Below are 16,493 nucleotides of genomic sequence, written 5' to 3'. Positions count from 1 at the left end.
GTACTGGTTCAGTGCTCACAAAATTTTATACAGTACTGGCTAGTTAGTGCAACTGCCAACTACATGTTTGTAAAATTTCATATTTTTCAACAGTAAACTGCTAGATTTTTAACAAACCTATTCTAATTAAAAATCTTTTCGGCTCTTTTCCGTATAACTACTGGACTAATCTCAACAGTAAACCAGTAATGATATAAAACCATCTAATAAAAATATACCCATTTAAATAAAGACACCCCCCACCCAATACGCGGGGACATACAATATATAAATTGCAATTCGAATAAAAAAATTAATAATAATTCCTTCTTCATTTATAGAAATAATTTAGTTGTATAGATGTCGATTTGCCAACGGTCTTAAATGATTTATTCCTTAAAATTGTGTTTCTAACAAAATATGTCGTGATTATTATATAGTTATTTTTTTCTTTAAATATCATGTGAAACTCGCACATGTCAATGATTAAAGATACTACGATCTATATTTATCAAATATTTACATAAATTATGTAGTTAGAGATGTGGGTTTAGTAAATTATTAGATTAAACAAGTATGATGTTACTTTAATTTATTTATGTTTCTCAATGAATGATTGAACGCATCTGATACATTGGCTATAAATTGTTTCAAACTTATGAGTCTGCTGGTCCTGAAAAAAAATTGTACGAAATATAATTGTGAATTATTAAACAAAATAAATGATTATTTTAGTTGAAATAATACACACGCAGTATGGATCTTCAATTTCGACTTCTCCTTCCGGGTCATAATGGCCTAAAAGGTCGATTTTAACTGAGCTTCCTTGAGGTTGCATACCACTTAGTAAATTAAGATTATAATAATCCATTCCAAGAATCCAATCGAAATTGTGAAAATCTTCTTTATTTATCTGTGCAAAAAGAAAAGAAAAAAAAATGCTATTCGAGGTAAGTGACATAAAAATAGTTCTACAATTTGCTAGCAATTATAAATATTTGTAAGAATGAAATAAAATGAAATACATATCGTGGAAAAAAAATAAAAATTATTTAATAATGTCACAAATCAAAATTAAAAATGACATTTCCGAGAGCGCTATTTATCGGTTGCATAATTTCTGGTAAGAATATATATGCATGTACATACAATGCGGGCAACGTGGTTGTAATCGACAATGCCGTTTCTTTCAAGGACCTCTCTAGACTTTGTATTTATGTTTTTCCCTTCGTGGTACCCAAACAATGCAGCACTATCGACTTCCCAAAATTGTTCTAAGTTATTTTCTTTGACATATTTACGAAAAACAGCTTCGGCAATAGGCGATCTGCACGTGTTTCCTAAAGTAAAGTTCACAATTATACACATTATTTGTAAGTATAGTAGTCTCAGACTATGGAACTCAACACATAAATCCCGATTTATTACCCAATAATTATTAAATTATTATTTTAAAAAATGTTGCTGCAATATACATTTTGCAAGATATCAAACATTTCCCGCAGCCAACAAAAATGGTATAGAAATGTTATTTACGTTTGTTTCCAAAATAATGTTACCAAAACATTTCCAGAATGCTAGTTATAACTTTTCATTTTGTGAGGCAACCTTTGCATAACATTTTTATAACATTTTTACAAGTTCATAAAACATTTTTTTCCAAAGAACAGTATTCACGCAACATTTTTATAACTTTTTTGTAACTAGATACGAAACAATGTTGACTCGACGTTATAACAACGCTTATGAAACAAATGATTTCTAGATCAGTAATCAAAATATTTATAACAAGCAAAAATGATTTGTTTTAGAAGAGCTACAACGATGTTGATTGAGTTAACGTTATATACTTGGTTGCAAAGATGAGAGGAAGGGAGAGGCACTCTTTTATTTTGTACATGCACGACGTTAGCCAGCCTGTAAGCTGTACTCTCTATCTAGTCACGACTTGCGTGTCGCATTCTTCCTTTCATAAAGCTACACACGCTCAATGTCTGCCAAATTTCTTAATTTATTTCTCTCTCTCGATTCTACTCACAGGTTTCTTATTGCAGCTCCGTACTTACATATGCGCTCGCATTAACGAATCTCTATTCGTCGCAAAGTTACGTTATCAAAATGTATATTAGTGAAGTTATAAGATAATAATTTTAATAAAATTATAGAAATTTTCATAATTTATAATAAATTCGTTAATTTAATATGAGATCATTAATGTTGTTTACTCATAATCAGGCTTTCGAAAAAACTCTCTCGAGCTTTTCTATAGTTTTAGCAGAAGCTTGCATTCATAACTATATCCTTTATATTACACATTTTTAATATTTATCGAGTTGAAGATCAATATTAAAGCATTAATGAATAATTCTATTTATTTTATCTAAATATACGTTAAATACTATAGTAAAAATATATGTACCAAAGCAAACCATTAATACTTTTTTTTTTCTTCGCGTGAACTCTGATTTGCGCATATAAAATATTCCAACAGAGCTTGTACGACTTGATAACCAAAAACGAATCACTAAACCATATTACTGTAAAAGTAAAATATCAAAGATAAAAATTATTATCATTTATTTGATGATACGTTTTATTGTTCGAAACTACAATTGAGGTTAGTTATACAACATATTGCAAAGTAAAATATATAGTAATAATCACTTTTACATGGAAATAGTTGAAATTCTATTTCACTTTACTTTACTTTACTTTACTAGATGGCGGTAGGACTCTGACTGAGACGCCGATATATTTCACAAGGATGCGCCTGCGCAATTTTTAAGTGCGCAAGCGCAGTACAAACAGCAAATGCGCGTGGTTAGCGTGATAAATGGTGGAATAATGATGGTAGTTGGATGATACTTCCCCGTGTATTATACCATGTGGTTAACAACGTAATAGTATGACGATATTCTAAATTGTTTTTGATTAATAATTCTTATCAAAATGTCATTCTTTATTCGAAATCAGCGAGATACTAGTAGTTCTAAGCGAAAGGTAAGTTAATTAAAAAATTTAACGTTGCCAATTAAGTTTAATTTTGCAATGTTTCTTAAAATTTTAGGTTAGAAAATTTTATTTTTCGATATTTATTATCTTTTTATTTAAATTATTTCTTTTTAACTATAATTAGAAAAATGTAGAAACTTAATTAAGTTATATATAAGAACTTTAACAAAAAAGTTAACAATTTAAATTGGATTCATTTTTAATACAATTTTTTTTATGGATCACAGATAAATGGCTTTAATACAAAAGATTCCAAAACTAAAAAAACAAAAAGAAAAACTAAAAAGCATTTTGATGATAATGAAAGTATTGCTAGTACAGATGAAGAATTGGCAGAAGAACAAAAGAGGTAATTCAGTTTATCATAATAACTTTTAACTTTCTGTAATCAATGTTAATTATACAATTTATTTTTTCTTATAAAGGAATGATTACGAATCTGATAGTAATTCAGAAGAAGAAGAAACAGCACAAGAAAAGAAGATCAGATTGGCTAAAAAATATTTAGCAGAGATAGAAGAAGAAGGTACAAAATATTTAAGTTTTTGGTTATTTTATGTTTTTGGGTATCACAATGTGGATTATTTGTTGTAGTGCGGGACAGAAAAGAATTTGAAGAAGGTGCTATTGCCAAAAGATTAACAGAAGATTATTTAGAAACAAAAGGTAGATTAAGAAAATTAGTAGCTGATAAATATACAGGCCATAAAGAGCCTTTTATTTTGAGGAGCAAAGATCACAAAGATTCTATTACTTGTATTTGTCTATCAAGTGATGGTCAATTTTTGTTTTCTGGTTCCAAAAATGGTAGTATAGTGAAATGTGAGTATATTAAAAAATTTAATATTTCATTTATTTCATTTGCATATAGATCCTTTATATAGATATAACTTTCACAGGGATGCTGTCCAACCGGCAAAAAGTAAAATCATTGAAGGGCAAAAGTAAAAAAAATCAACAAGGACTAAAATCTGTCAAATGCATCGCTGTCAGTACAGATAGTAAATTTTTGGTAAAATCAGAATTTATATTTCATATTTTCAGTTATTTTTAATGATACATTATAGATCTTTTTCAAACTTATTAGAAAATATTTTTCTAGGCTGCAGGATCAGATGGTTCAAAAAATATAAGTGTCTTTTCATCATCAGACCTTAGTCATATAAAAGATTTACAAGGTCATAGAGATATTGTTTCTGCACTAGTATTTAGAAAAGATACTCATACTTTGTATTCTGCATCAATGGACCGATGTATAAAAGTATGGGATTTGGATGATATGGCGTACGTTGAATCCCTTTTTGGACATCAGAGTGGAATAACATCAATTGATGCACTATCAAAAGAAAGAGCTATAACTAGTGGTGGATTTGATGGAACAGTAAGAATATGGAAGATTGCCGAAGAATCACAATTGATTTTTAATGGTCATGGCAGTAGTATAGATATGGTCAAATTTATAAATGACGAAAATTTTATTAGTGGTGGAGATGACGGGCAATTATGTATATGGGGTGCTTTAAAAAAGAAACCATTGTGTTGCATACTCGAAGCTCATGGAAAAGATGAAGAGAATGGTCTACCAATGTGGATATCAAGTGTTACAGCATTACTGAACACGGATTTAGTAGCGTCAGGTTTGTTTTCAAAACATATTTTAAAGCTTTTTAAATAGTTTACTTAAATAAAAAAAATAAATTTCATATTCTGTATTCGATAAGTCATTGTTACTTTGAACAAAGATAAATATTGTATTTTTACAATTACTCAAGTTCAGAAACTTATGACTATACTGTTGTATATTCAAAGAAACGTATTATAATTTGAAAAATATACAACAAAATGTTTGAGTAGAATAATCCAATTTTAGGTATGTTAATTCACAAATAAAACGGACAATTAAATTTAGGTCTAGACATATGTTTTTAATTTTCGAAATTTTTGTTATTTAGTATTAATGTATAAGATACCAAACAGTTGCAAATAAACAAATTAGCGTCTGTTTCAGGTTCTCGAAATGGCATCATTAAGCTATGGAAATGTGGAGAATCATTTAAAAGTATCCATCCGTTATTTGAAATAAAAATAATCGGTTTCATAAACTCTCTTGCATTTACTTCTGATGGAAACTTTCTTATTGCCGGTGTTGGACAGGAACACAGACTAGGAAGATGGTGGCGTATCCCTGAAGCAAAAAATAGCGTTGTTATAATACCACTTATTCAAAGTACTACTGATACATGATTGCAATAATGTATAAGTAAAATATAATGAATGAGTCACGTGTAAATAGTACATTTCCTAACTAGTGCAGAAAAAAGATTCTTGTCTTGCGTGAGGTTTACGTCCAAGCAAAGACTAGAAAGGTACGTAAGACAATAATCTACTTTCCCACATTAAGTAGGTACAGTTTTTTCAAAACAACGTGTGGAAAGCGTGAATTTGAGTGCATATCTTTCGCCAAGCGTGCGGCAAAGTCATACTTTTCGCACGGTGTGTTAAAAAGACTATGCGACTGTTAAGTTTTACTGATTGTTACTTCTGGTAAAATTTGGTTCAAGAACATTGTTGTATAGTAAGATGTAACATATTTTCAAAGACATTATTTGTATCTCTAGACCCACATACATACATGTTTTTTTATTTAAAAATAAAAAATAAAATTTTTAAATATAACGAACATTTACACAAGTATTCAAAATAAATTCTATATAGGTATAAGATCATTTTAATTTATTGTAATTTTTAATAGAAAAGGCTAGTTTGTTTCTTTACACTCTGATTTATGTTTGCATACTAATAGTAATATTCTTAATCGCGTTTAATACATTACCTAATTAGTGCAGAAAAGTAAGTTCTTATATCTTGCGAGATAATTTTTTATAATTTCAAATTTTGTATTCAATGATATTTTATATCTTTTTTAGATATTGTAATTTAATTTTTTATAATTATTGTAAGTTTTATTAGTTACACTCGTTACAAAAGTTGATATCACTTGGTGATCAAATTACATGATTACAAAACTTATTGTGTTTTCACTTGAATCGTACAAATTATATCAAATAAAAAAAACTTGACTCTTATTTGCTTTCATTAAAATTCAATTGAACATCTATTATGCTTCGATCAATTGTCAGTCTAACATTAAAACCATATAATTTAGAGTTCTAGAACTTCAATATCCAAACATCAAGATGCTGTCACGAAGACTTAATGTTGCGGAATTGTTCACAGATGAATGAAATTCACAAAAACATTTGTAAGCTTATATTTTTATTTGCTAAATCTATTCATTTGTAGTTTTCATGTAAAGATTTGACCAAGAGATTCCTGAAAAGGGAATCGGCAATATTGGATGCACTGTTAGAAAATGTTAATGTATAGGTAATATAAACGTTTCCATGGATTTGACTTTTTTATTATCGATTAAAAAATGTATATAATAAAGCTTAATTGACTTCTGCAATAGTTAACGAATTCTACAAATAAATAATCTAAGTTAGAAGCTACAACTGCTAAGACAAGAACTGCAAACGTCCATTAACTTAGTATATCCATACATGAAGTAATTAGAGACAATAATTTATGTAACTGAAGCTTCTCTATATGCTGTAAGGTTTTAAAAGATATCTCAGTATATCTTAGTCTGACTGAAGTACGTGTACGAAACTTTTTATGCTTTTATACGTTAAATGTAAGAGAACGTAAAAAAGTCTAAATTATAATTATAAGTTCTGCAAAGTGTTTTCGACTAAACGTAATCCTTCTTAGCAAGGATTATCTTCTATAAATTATACATTAAATTAAACAAAGCTATATTTATCAACGATGCTGACTAGCGGTCGCGAGGGTTACGAATAGGCTTTATTCTTGCTTATGGATTTTTTAACATTTGTTAAGAAATGTGATTGATACGAAGCTCCTTAGTGGACTAGTCAGGGTGCGCAAATTTAATATTTATGCATATCAGAAAATAGCTTCCATAATAAATTTACACAGCTGGAGCTCCTTAAGAAGTTAAAGATTGTTTGATTTGTATAAGTTACAGAAATTCACTGCCTCAATCTGTCATAAATCCAATCTACCACTATCTCTGTGAAAAAAATTCACAGAACGATAAAGAAATATTCCTTATATTTTATCATTGTATAGAGCGTATTTTGTATTTTTTTAGCAAAATTTAAATTAGATAAACACAACACACGAGAAATTTATTTCCAACGATACAATTGTGTACGTTTGTATCATTTTTATCGATTATTTTTGTTTCAAAAAATAAGTAAATTGAATTCGATCGCACGTTTGAACCGCCATTCAAGCATGACATACTTTCAATTTTGCAAATTTACAGTTTTAGCTCATGCGAGATATCATCGTCTTCACTGACCGACATTTAATAAATTATAAACTGAGTGTTCTATACCTATAAATGAAAATTAATAATCAATATACGAAAGAGTTTCATTGTTTATCATTGTCACTTACAAAAGTATTAAACACAAAACTTGAAAATATGTTATTACAATGTTTTACTTGTTTGTAGGATTTGCAGGATTTAAGAAATATATTTTGCAAATTTACCTATTTTACTGTCTCTATCTGAAAAGGTCTAAAAAGTTTATAGAAAATTCACATATGTCAAAGAACTCGTTAACAGGTGTATTTGCGTAAATGCAAATTTGATAAGGAAATATCCACGCCATTGGTAATCCTACTAGAAATATCTAAAAGATTTTTCTACAACAATTTTGTAAACATTAAAATATAATTCTTTATAAATACTATCATCTGCACATGCTCATAGCTTATTACATAAACAACAATTAATATTACATTACAAATGTCAAATAGAACGTTCGTAAAAGATATCAGAATCCGTAAACGAGGAATCCTCAGAAATATTAAATTATTAAAATTATTTAGTATTTGCTTTAAATAAATTAACTCATATAATAGAGCTTCGATCTTCAATAGTACATTTCCATAATAGTTCGAGAAAGTAATTTTTCAACACGACGTGTATGGGACGAGATTTTAGGTATGCTTGCTTAAGCGTGTGTAAAGTTGAGTCCCAGCGCATAATGCTCTGCTCAATTTTATATTTTTAAATTGCAGTGTTTTGTGAATTATACATTGACAAGCGGCAAAGTACGGTTTTTAAATTAGCATTTCCACATAAAGGGAACGAAATGAACGGAGTTTAAAGAGTTTTTGGTACATTTGTTTTCGTTGCTTATCGTACAGTTCGCACTGCCATACTACATAGTTTAAATGTTTTCATTTCCTTTTCCGCATACGTAAAAAACATTAGGAACAATATTTATTTCATTTAACGATTCCACCATATGATAGTCATTGGATCTAGTGCGATTTACTGAAACAATTCGATCTATAGAAATATTCTTATTCCATAACCATGGTTTCTTGGCATTAGCGTAAAATAATTAACAGTATAATTTACCCTTTGAAATCCTTTCTTTAAGAAGCAGTTTCAGCTGTTTTTTCAATCGCCACCCTATTACAATTTTCAAAAGTGTCAGTGAAAAGAATTTTGAGGAAATAGATATACGTTTTTTTGATAATCATTAAGTTATATTTGATGTTCCTTCAATCCACTTTGATTTCCTGATCGTAGATTGCAATTTTTGCCTAGTTCTAAATTTTGAATTTTAAATTATCACGTTATCCAAAAATTATTTTATTCCTAGAAGTTACACTGTCTAACGTACTCTACGATAAGCCTAGTCGGCATCTCGTATGACAAGGACAAAAATATATAAATAATAATATTGTTCAATTTAGAGTTGCATTTATGCACAGTTTTCATTTTGATACAATATTCAATTTGAATACACAAAATAACTGAAAAATTTGATATAAAGAAAAATTTCTTCGATTAGCTTCGTGTGATAGGGTAATGTATTGTTTTCTCAATTTTTTCGTCTATTTAAAAAAAAAATTCATTTATGTAAATTAATCATCTGGATAATTTTTATTTGAGCATAAGATACTTTCTGTTTTATTTACAATAAGCTGATTATTCATAAATAAAAGCTTACAGTTTTCAGCTTGTGCAAGATGTAATCGCTGTTGTATGCTATTTTACATTCAATAATTTGTAAAGCTCAGCATTATATACAGGGTGTCCCATTTTAACTTACGCACCAAGATAACCCAAAAACTATGAGAGCTAGCGAAAAATGTTTTGAATAAAAGTTACTCGTCTCCGAGGGGGACATATTATGGTGACCTTGACTTTGACCTTGAGGGTCATTTTCAAGGTCATTCGAAGGTCAACTTTGTTTTTTCAAATAGAAACCCCTATTTTCGATCCTGGATTCGGAAAGAGCGGAAAATTCTACGTTTAGACGACCTATCATGCGTGGGGTCCGGGAGACCCGCCAAGGAGGGGGGTCCGGCACGAGCCGTCGAGCTGACTGGTCGCATGCCGATCGCTCCGCAACTTTACCGTTATTTCACGGAGTGAGGATCGCTTTTCCTGCCTCAATGTGTGACAACCGAGTGATCAAGTGAACAGTTCATCTCACCACCCACCGATCGAGTGCAGATGCCTCATATTCCGTGAAAAGAAAAACGAAAAACATCACGAACGAGAGTGACCGTGCAATTTTGATCGGCGAGCGCCGCCGCGCACGCGCACGGCGCGGCGAGCCATCGGCAACGCGGCACCACCGAGTACCCGTCTCTCATCGCTTCAAACTTTCTCGTGAAGGGCACAAAATGCCCAACACCGACGGAAAAGATGACAACTCGGGCGGCTTGCCCACAAATGGAACGACATCGCCCACCGCGGCCATTGGGAACAACCACCAAAGCTCAGCTACGAGCCCGAACGCAAAGGCGGTTGACAGCAGCAACGGACAAAAAGTCAACGCTCGCCAAACGCACGACGAAATCTCCACGCAAACCCTTGTCGCGTCAGCCACTAAGTATTTAACAGGCAAAGTTGACCCGCATAAGCTCGATAGAATGTTTAAGGACGCATTACGCAAATGCGGAAAATTCAAATGTCCTATCCAACCAAGCTTCGTTGAGAGAAAGAAGAAGTACATTCCAATGAACACTGACAAAGTGGACGAAAATGCGAAAAAACGCAGCGCAGCTGACAGCCCAGGTGACTCGTGGGAAAAACCACGAAAAACGAAGAGAATCCAACGAGCACCACAACAAGTCATGTTCGAAAATTCGCCCGACAACAATCGCTACGCATCATTCAGTGACTCATCGGAGATGGAAGTTTCCGAGAACGAATCAGACAACAGCATAACACAAGCCCCAAGCAGACGTAACGGCAAATCGACCAGACGCGCGGCCAGCCTGAATATATCGGCCGATCAAACCACAAACACGGCCCGCTCTCGGCCTCAAGCCCAAGCTACTCAGCCTGCTCGCACATCGTACAAATCTCCGCCAATATTCGTTAAGAACAGCACGCTAAAAACTCTAATCTCACTCCTAACAAACAGCAATTTTGGGAAAGAGGACTTCGTTGTACGTCAGACTGACACCGATTGCTTCACAGTATCGACTTCAAATCTCGAAATATTCGACGAAGTTCTTGTCGTCCTGCGCGAGAAAAATATTGATTTCTTCACGTACACACCGAAGCAAAGAAAGCCAAAGAACCTGGTACTAAAGGGAATCTACGGAGACTACTCTGCTGACGAAATCAAGGAGGAGATCACCAGTCTACAAATACCAAAAGTAACCGTACAAAAGGTGCAACAAGTACGCTACAACAAAAATAACCCGAATCTCTATTATTACATCATCGCAGTATCAACGGACAGCGACATCAAAGCCTTGAAAGCAGTCAGGCATATAGCTCATCAACGAGCCAAATGGGACGACCTCCGGCGAAACGAAGTGTTCCAGTGCAAGAATTGCCAACGAACCGACCACGCTAGCGCTAGCTGCAACATGAAATTCCGTTGCGTAAAATGCGGCGAAGCACACGGCCCAAAGCAGTGTCCCATCCCTAAAGATTCCATGGACAAAAGCCGCCTGTACTGCTGCAACTGCGGAAGCAATGGCCACCCCGCATCGTACCGAGGCTGCCCATACCTGAAATTCGTCAAAGGAGTACGACAAAGAGAGAAGGAACTTCACCAACGACAGATTGACGACAAAATCAACAAGCACCGCACCCGCCTCACCAGCTACGGTAACATCAGGAACGACAACATTTCTTATGCAAACGCCACATCTAACGCCCCCCTCCCACACCGTCAAATTAACACTACGCCGATCCTCCCCCTCCCCATCAACAACCCTACTCCCCATCACAACAATCCCATAAATAATAATCTTAGTACTAATGCATTCGAGACGAGATTCAATGAATTAAGCGATAACTTGATGAAAATGATGCAAGAGCAACTAAGCAATATTTATAACATTCTGTCCATGCACGCTCAAAATATCCAGAGAATCACGTCTCAAATGCTAACTCGGCCTAATTATGGATAGACACCCGTCTATTTCTCGAGCATCACTCGATATAGCCACGACTAGTCAAAATAATGACAACATCGCTTCACTCAATATCGCAGCCATAAATGTAAATTCGATAGTCACGCTAAGTAGACGGTACGATCTACTCAATTTTGTAAATAATAATGTTCTCGACATCATATTGCTATCCGAAACGAAACTGAAGAGTCGACACAGAGTGGAATTTTCGGAGTTTGATTTTATTAGATCCGACAGAGTTTATGATAATGGGGGCGGGACTGCCATTATGATCAAAAAATGTATCCCATACGATATTATTAACTCACCTTCTTCAAAAATGAACTCAATTTTGGAATACACTATCATTAAAATTAAAATCAAAGACTCCAATTTGTTCATGGTGGCCGCCTACGCAAATAATCAGTCAGAAGGGGTATTTATCAATGAACTGGATCGTCTTTTCTCACGCTTAGAATTAGAACAAGCCAAGAACTTTTACATCTTATGCGGCGACCTAAACGCCAGACACACCGCTTGGGGTGACTCCGTCACTAAAACTAAGGGAAAAATGCTCAAGGGCTGGCTTGATAATTCCGCGTTCGTATACAAAGCACAAATTTACCCTCCGTCTGAGGCCACATTCCCTAGTGCCAACTCCTTTTTAGATCTCTGTATTGCGGACAATAGACTAACAATAAAAAATTCAACCAATAACAAACTGGCAACGCTAGATTACAGCAGCGACCACAAAGCTATTCTCCTAACTCTCGACCTGCCCACTAATTTTGTAATAGAGAAAATAGAACCTTCAACCAAATTCAGGCATATGTTTAAGAAAACTAAGTGGAGTAAATTTGAAAAAAGGCTTGGTTGCGATTACGTAAATACAATCCCATCCGATCGCAATCTCACTGCTGCCGAAATTAATAATCACTTAAACACGATTCAAAAAACGATCTCTAACGCCATCGAAGCCTACGTGCCTAAATACAAACCTTCTGACAACGTCCTCAACTACATTAATGTAAAAATAAAAAAAATCCACAAAATTAAATCGTCCGCTTTCACTCGTATAAATAAGCTATATAAACAGCGACGCACACCCGACATCAATGACAGGCTGAGCGCTCTCAAGGATCTCGTGCAGTGTTGTAATGACATTCTCAAAAATGAATACAAGGTTGCTTACAGCAAGTACTGGGATACTCTTATCCGCAGTATTAGCTATAGAGACTCGACCTCATTCTTTCCCAAAATCAACAAATTTTTCCGGCCTAGACAACAACCTAAAATTGATACTCTCCGTGTAACCAAAAACGACCCTGACCTACTTAGACGTATTGACTGTGACATGGCGACACTGCAAAGCTCCGACGACAATTTCGTAATTGATTCAACAGACGGCATTTTGAATGTGATCGGCGCACACTACGAACGGGTCAATGCCCCGAGACATTTAAATGCAGGCACGAACACTAGGCGAATTGTTGAACTCCGAGCCAACGCATTAAAAGAGTCATTTACAGCAAAATTCAACAACAACATAACTATAACCCAATTCTCTACCGTAAACCCAGCGCACTCCCCTAAATCGCTCGATAACTCATTCCATTTCATAACTTCCCGTTGCCTAATCAAAATCTTAAAAAATCTACCGAACAAAACATCCTCCGGACTAGATAACATCCCCCCTATTGTACTTAAGCACTTACCGCCAAATATTATCTCACACTACACTATTCTGTTCAACAACTGCATCAATCTGAAATATTTCCCAGACACATGGAAACGGTCAAAAATCCTACCCATCTTTAAAAAAGACAAACCACCCGATAGGGCTTCTAGCTACCGTCCAATAAGTTTGACACTTGCCATCAGTAAAGTTTACGAATGCATCATTAACGACTCGTTGATTAAATACTGCAAAAAGAACTCTGTCATTCCGGATAACCAGTTCGGTTTTAAACAGCACCATTCAACAACCCACGCGGTGCACAACGTTATTACAAATATATATAAGCATCTAAACACGCGACAGGTAGTCGGCGCATGCTTGGTCGACCTCGAAAAAGCATTCGACTCGGTCTGGATAGATGGTTTATTATATATACTGTATGTCGAAAAATTCCCCATAGACCTTATACAGATGGGATGGCACATGACCCAAAACCGCTCATTTGTTGTCTGGAATGGAGAGAAAATTTCATCGCTTGTTTTCCTAATCGTCGAAGGGCTTATGCAGGGCGCCGTCAACTCACCCATATTGTTTAATATTTACACGTGCAAGATCCCAAAAATCCCATCTGTCTTTAATCTGGACGGCATATATGAGGCCTAAATATGCTGATGACTACATCGCGCTGGTAGCCGATGCCAACCCAGAGATAGTCCAAAATAAACTTGAAAAGATAATTAATCATATCAATAACCACTATAAACTTTGGAATCTCAAGCCTAATCCCGCAAAATGCGAAACCATAGTTTTCAGGCTGCCCTTTAATCGCATTAACCCCAACAAACGCGCCATCATCAAAGATTTTAACATAAAAATTCTCGAAAATAATACACCCATCGCTATTCCTCATAACAATGTAGTTAAATACCTCGGTGTTTACCTAGACAACTTACTCAGGCTAAACATACATATAAAAACACAACTTGAAAAAGCCAAAAAAGCTTTCCGTAAATTCTCAAATATTTTCTACAATAGGTCTCTAACAGCTAAAGCCAAAATAATCTGCTATCTCCTTTTGATTCGGCCAATAATTACCTATGCGGTACCTGTCTGGTGGAATGCGAGCGCCTCGATTGTCGAAAAAATCAGAAGGCTCGAGAGAATGTGCCTCCGAGCCTGTCTCCACTTATACAGACGCTCTGAGAGCAAATTTTTTGTCAGCAATATGGACATCTATAATGCGGCCAATATCCCACGAATAGATGTATTTATGCTTAAGCTTACCCGTGATTATCTTGCGAACCTTGTAAATATTGACAACGAACTCCTAAAACAATATACATCGTGCAACACATGCGAGTGCGAACAAGCCAGCCTATCTGGGTATATAGCCCCACACATGTTCATGTACTTTGACAAAAAAGGGATAATCCAGGACCTTGAAGGCGTGCCGATCTTGTATCATATGCCTAGGCATATGAACATCAAATCAATTACGCTTGATAAGAATGAAGCGCCCCCCTTATTAAAATACTCCACCGCTCTGCCCAGGCGCTGTGTTGATGCGTTTGACCGCGGCAATAAAAAATATCATTGGCTCGTAGACGATCCACGCATACAAAACGAAATCAAAAAGCGCTCTAAGCACAAAAGAAATAATCGCACATAATAGCGTTATAGACTCTTCCGTACAACACGTGGTATGTATATGTCTTTATGTATTTGTGTATCTGTGCTCTCGCGGGTGCGTGTGTGCGAGCGTGTGTATGTGTGCGTGTGTATGCATGTGTGCATGCGCTTGTGTTCACATAGGCTTGTATGCGGATGTGTGTGCACGCGCACCGTGCCTCCCAATACTCGAACCACGCATCAATGCTAAGGATATACCATTTACAACTACAACAATAACCGGGCTCTCGGCCGCTGCTCACGCAGCCTTTTGTAAGACTGATCCTCCCTCCCCTCCCCCTGCCCTTACTTCCCCTCAATATCCACTCCTTCCCCACGTACGTCCTGTGATTATTTTATACAGATACTGTCATGTAGGTTTTTAGACTTTTTCCTGCGTCAAAAAAAATAGAAAACGTTAAGCACACGCGACACACTGTGTCAACGCTTACATAATTGTAACTCCTAGTTATAATCTTTTACCATGTTAACCAACGACAGTAAATGAGTCTTCGCCGAAGCATTTTTACTTATATTCACTCACTACTCTGTAAGGCTTTTGTTTCGTATATTTATTTGCGCCCATACTGTACCTAATAATGTATAACTTCAAGCAAATAAAATCATTTAAAAAAAAAAAAAAAAAAGGAGACCCGCCAAGGTCATTTGAAGGTCAACTTTGTTTTTTCAAATAGGAATCCCTAATTTTAACCCCGGATTCGAAAAGTACAAAAAATCCTAAATATTTTATGTAATGAATTAATTCAACTTTCCATGGCCATTTAAACGTCAAATTAATGGCAAATTACTTTACTCAGAACAGTTTCATGTTTTCATATGAGAAATAAAGTATGCGTAAATTTTAGAACACACTAAATTTATTCAACTTTTTATGTACAGAGTTTAACAAAAAAATATTAGTCATTGGTAGTAATAATCAACAGTATTAGTCAATCTGATGAGGAATAACTCAATAATAACAATAATAATGATCTGGAAATAAGTTGGTGATGAATGATGCGCACGCACAATTACATGAGATGTTCAATAGGTCCCCCATTGTTTGCTAAGCATGTTTCCAAACGCCGTAGATAATTATTGAGAACGTTTGTAAGTATTTCAGGCGTAACAGCCGCACAAGCTCTTCTCACTCTATCCATCATATCTAATCTAGTGGTAGGTGCATCCTTGTAAACAGCGTCCTTGCAATATCCCTAGAAATGGCTGTCTAGTGGATTCAGGTCAGGAGACCTAGGTGGCCAGGGAACTGGACCACCTCGACCTATCCAATGGTCACGTAATTGAGCATTCAAAAATTCTCTAACGTTTACAGCAAAGTGAGCTGGAGCACATCTTGTTGTAGCCACATGAGCTGCCGAACATTCAGTGGGATGTCCTCCAAGTATTCAGATAGATGATTCTCCAGAAAATCAAGATACGCTTGGCCGTTGACATTGCCATCAAAAAAATGGGGACCAATAATATGCCCGTTGAATATTCCCACCCAAACATTAAGACTCCAACGGTGTTGATTTATCACTTGACGATGCCAATGAGGATTGACAGGTGACCAATAATGACAATTATGTCTATTGAGTTTACCGTCACTTTTGAAGGTAGCTTCATCGCTAAAACAAACATTCCAAAAGAAATTGGGATCCTCGTCCAGTTGATTAAGAGC

General features: G+C 34.9%; 2 protein-coding genes across 6 annotated transcripts; one reads left to right on the top strand and one right to left on the bottom strand.

Moving 5' to 3' along the window:
- Window positions 1–555: 555 nt before the first annotated feature.
- Window positions 556–2,719, bottom strand: LOC131663705 (low molecular weight phosphotyrosine protein phosphatase-like). Of its 4 annotated transcripts, none has more exons than XM_058934263.1 (5): window positions 2,644–2,719; window positions 2,399–2,516; window positions 1,129–1,319; window positions 731–892; window positions 556–652 (listed from the first exon to the last, which is right to left on the bottom strand). In XM_058934263.1, exons 2-5 carry the CDS (start codon window positions 2,451–2,453, stop codon window positions 572–574), a joined length of 489 nt encoding a protein of 162 aa, XP_058790246.1. In that variant the 5' UTR covers window positions 2,454–2,516; window positions 2,644–2,719; the 3' UTR covers window positions 556–571. The 4 variants fall into 4 exon arrangements, with proteins under 4 accessions (XP_058790246.1, XP_058790247.1, XP_058790244.1 ...); XM_058934264.1 differs by having other exon boundaries at window positions 2,650–2,704; XM_058934261.1 differs by lacking the exon at window positions 2,644–2,719 and having other exon boundaries at window positions 2,399–2,625.
- Window positions 2,720–2,793: 74 nt separating this feature from the next.
- LOC131663704 (U3 small nucleolar RNA-interacting protein 2) lies at window positions 2,794–6,476 on the top strand. 2 transcript variants are annotated; one of them, XM_058934260.1, is made up of 7 exons: window positions 2,794–2,979; window positions 3,219–3,340; window positions 3,417–3,517; window positions 3,586–3,813; window positions 3,891–4,003; window positions 4,094–4,628; window positions 5,000–6,476. In XM_058934260.1, the coding sequence occupies exons 1-7, from the start codon at window positions 2,929–2,931 to the stop codon at window positions 5,233–5,235; spliced, it is 1,386 nt and encodes a 461-aa protein (XP_058790243.1). In that variant the 5' UTR covers window positions 2,794–2,928; the 3' UTR covers window positions 5,236–6,476. The 2 variants fall into 2 exon arrangements, with proteins under 2 accessions (XP_058790243.1, XP_058790242.1); XM_058934259.1 differs by having other exon boundaries at window positions 4,988–6,476.
- The last annotated feature ends 10,017 nt before the right edge of the window (window positions 6,477–16,493 follow it).

Source organism: Phymastichus coffea, unplaced genomic scaffold (genome assembly GCF_024137745.1).
Source record: "Phymastichus coffea isolate CEN01 unplaced genomic scaffold, Cenicafe_Pcof_1.1 PCOF00038, whole genome shotgun sequence".
Classification (NCBI taxonomy): Eukaryota; Metazoa; Arthropoda; class Insecta; order Hymenoptera; family Eulophidae; genus Phymastichus; species Phymastichus coffea.
Note: the sequence above shows the minus strand (reverse complement) of the source record. Positions and strands in the feature narration are given on the sequence as shown.

What these genes read in the sequence shown, in the direction of transcription:
- LOC131663704 (XM_058934259.1), top strand. Translation starts at nt 2,929, where the DNA reads ATGTCATTCTTTATTCGAAATCAGCGAGATACTAGTAGTTCTAAGCGA. An exon ending in TTGGCAGAAGAACAAAAGAG is followed by an intron (nt 3,341 to 3,416) that starts GTAATTCAGTTT and finishes TTTCTTATAAAG; the next exon opens with GAATGATTACGAATCTGATA. An exon ending in AAATGGTAGTATAGTGAAAT is followed by an intron (nt 3,814 to 3,890) that starts GTGAGTATATTA and finishes TAACTTTCACAG; the next exon opens with GGATGCTGTCCAACCGGCAA.
- LOC131663705 (XM_058934263.1), bottom strand. Translation starts at nt 2,453, where the DNA reads ATGCGCAAATCAGAGTTCACGCGAAGAAAAAAAAAAGTATTAATGGTT. An exon ending in AGTATTAATGGTTTGCTTTG is followed by an intron (nt 1,320 to 2,398) that starts GTACATATATTT and finishes ACTTTACTTTAG; the next exon opens with GAAACACGTGCAGATCGCCT. An exon ending in AAATTGAAGATCCATACTGC is followed by an intron (nt 653 to 730) that starts GTGTGTATTATT and finishes ATTTTTTTTCAG; the next exon opens with GACCAGCAGACTCATAAGTT.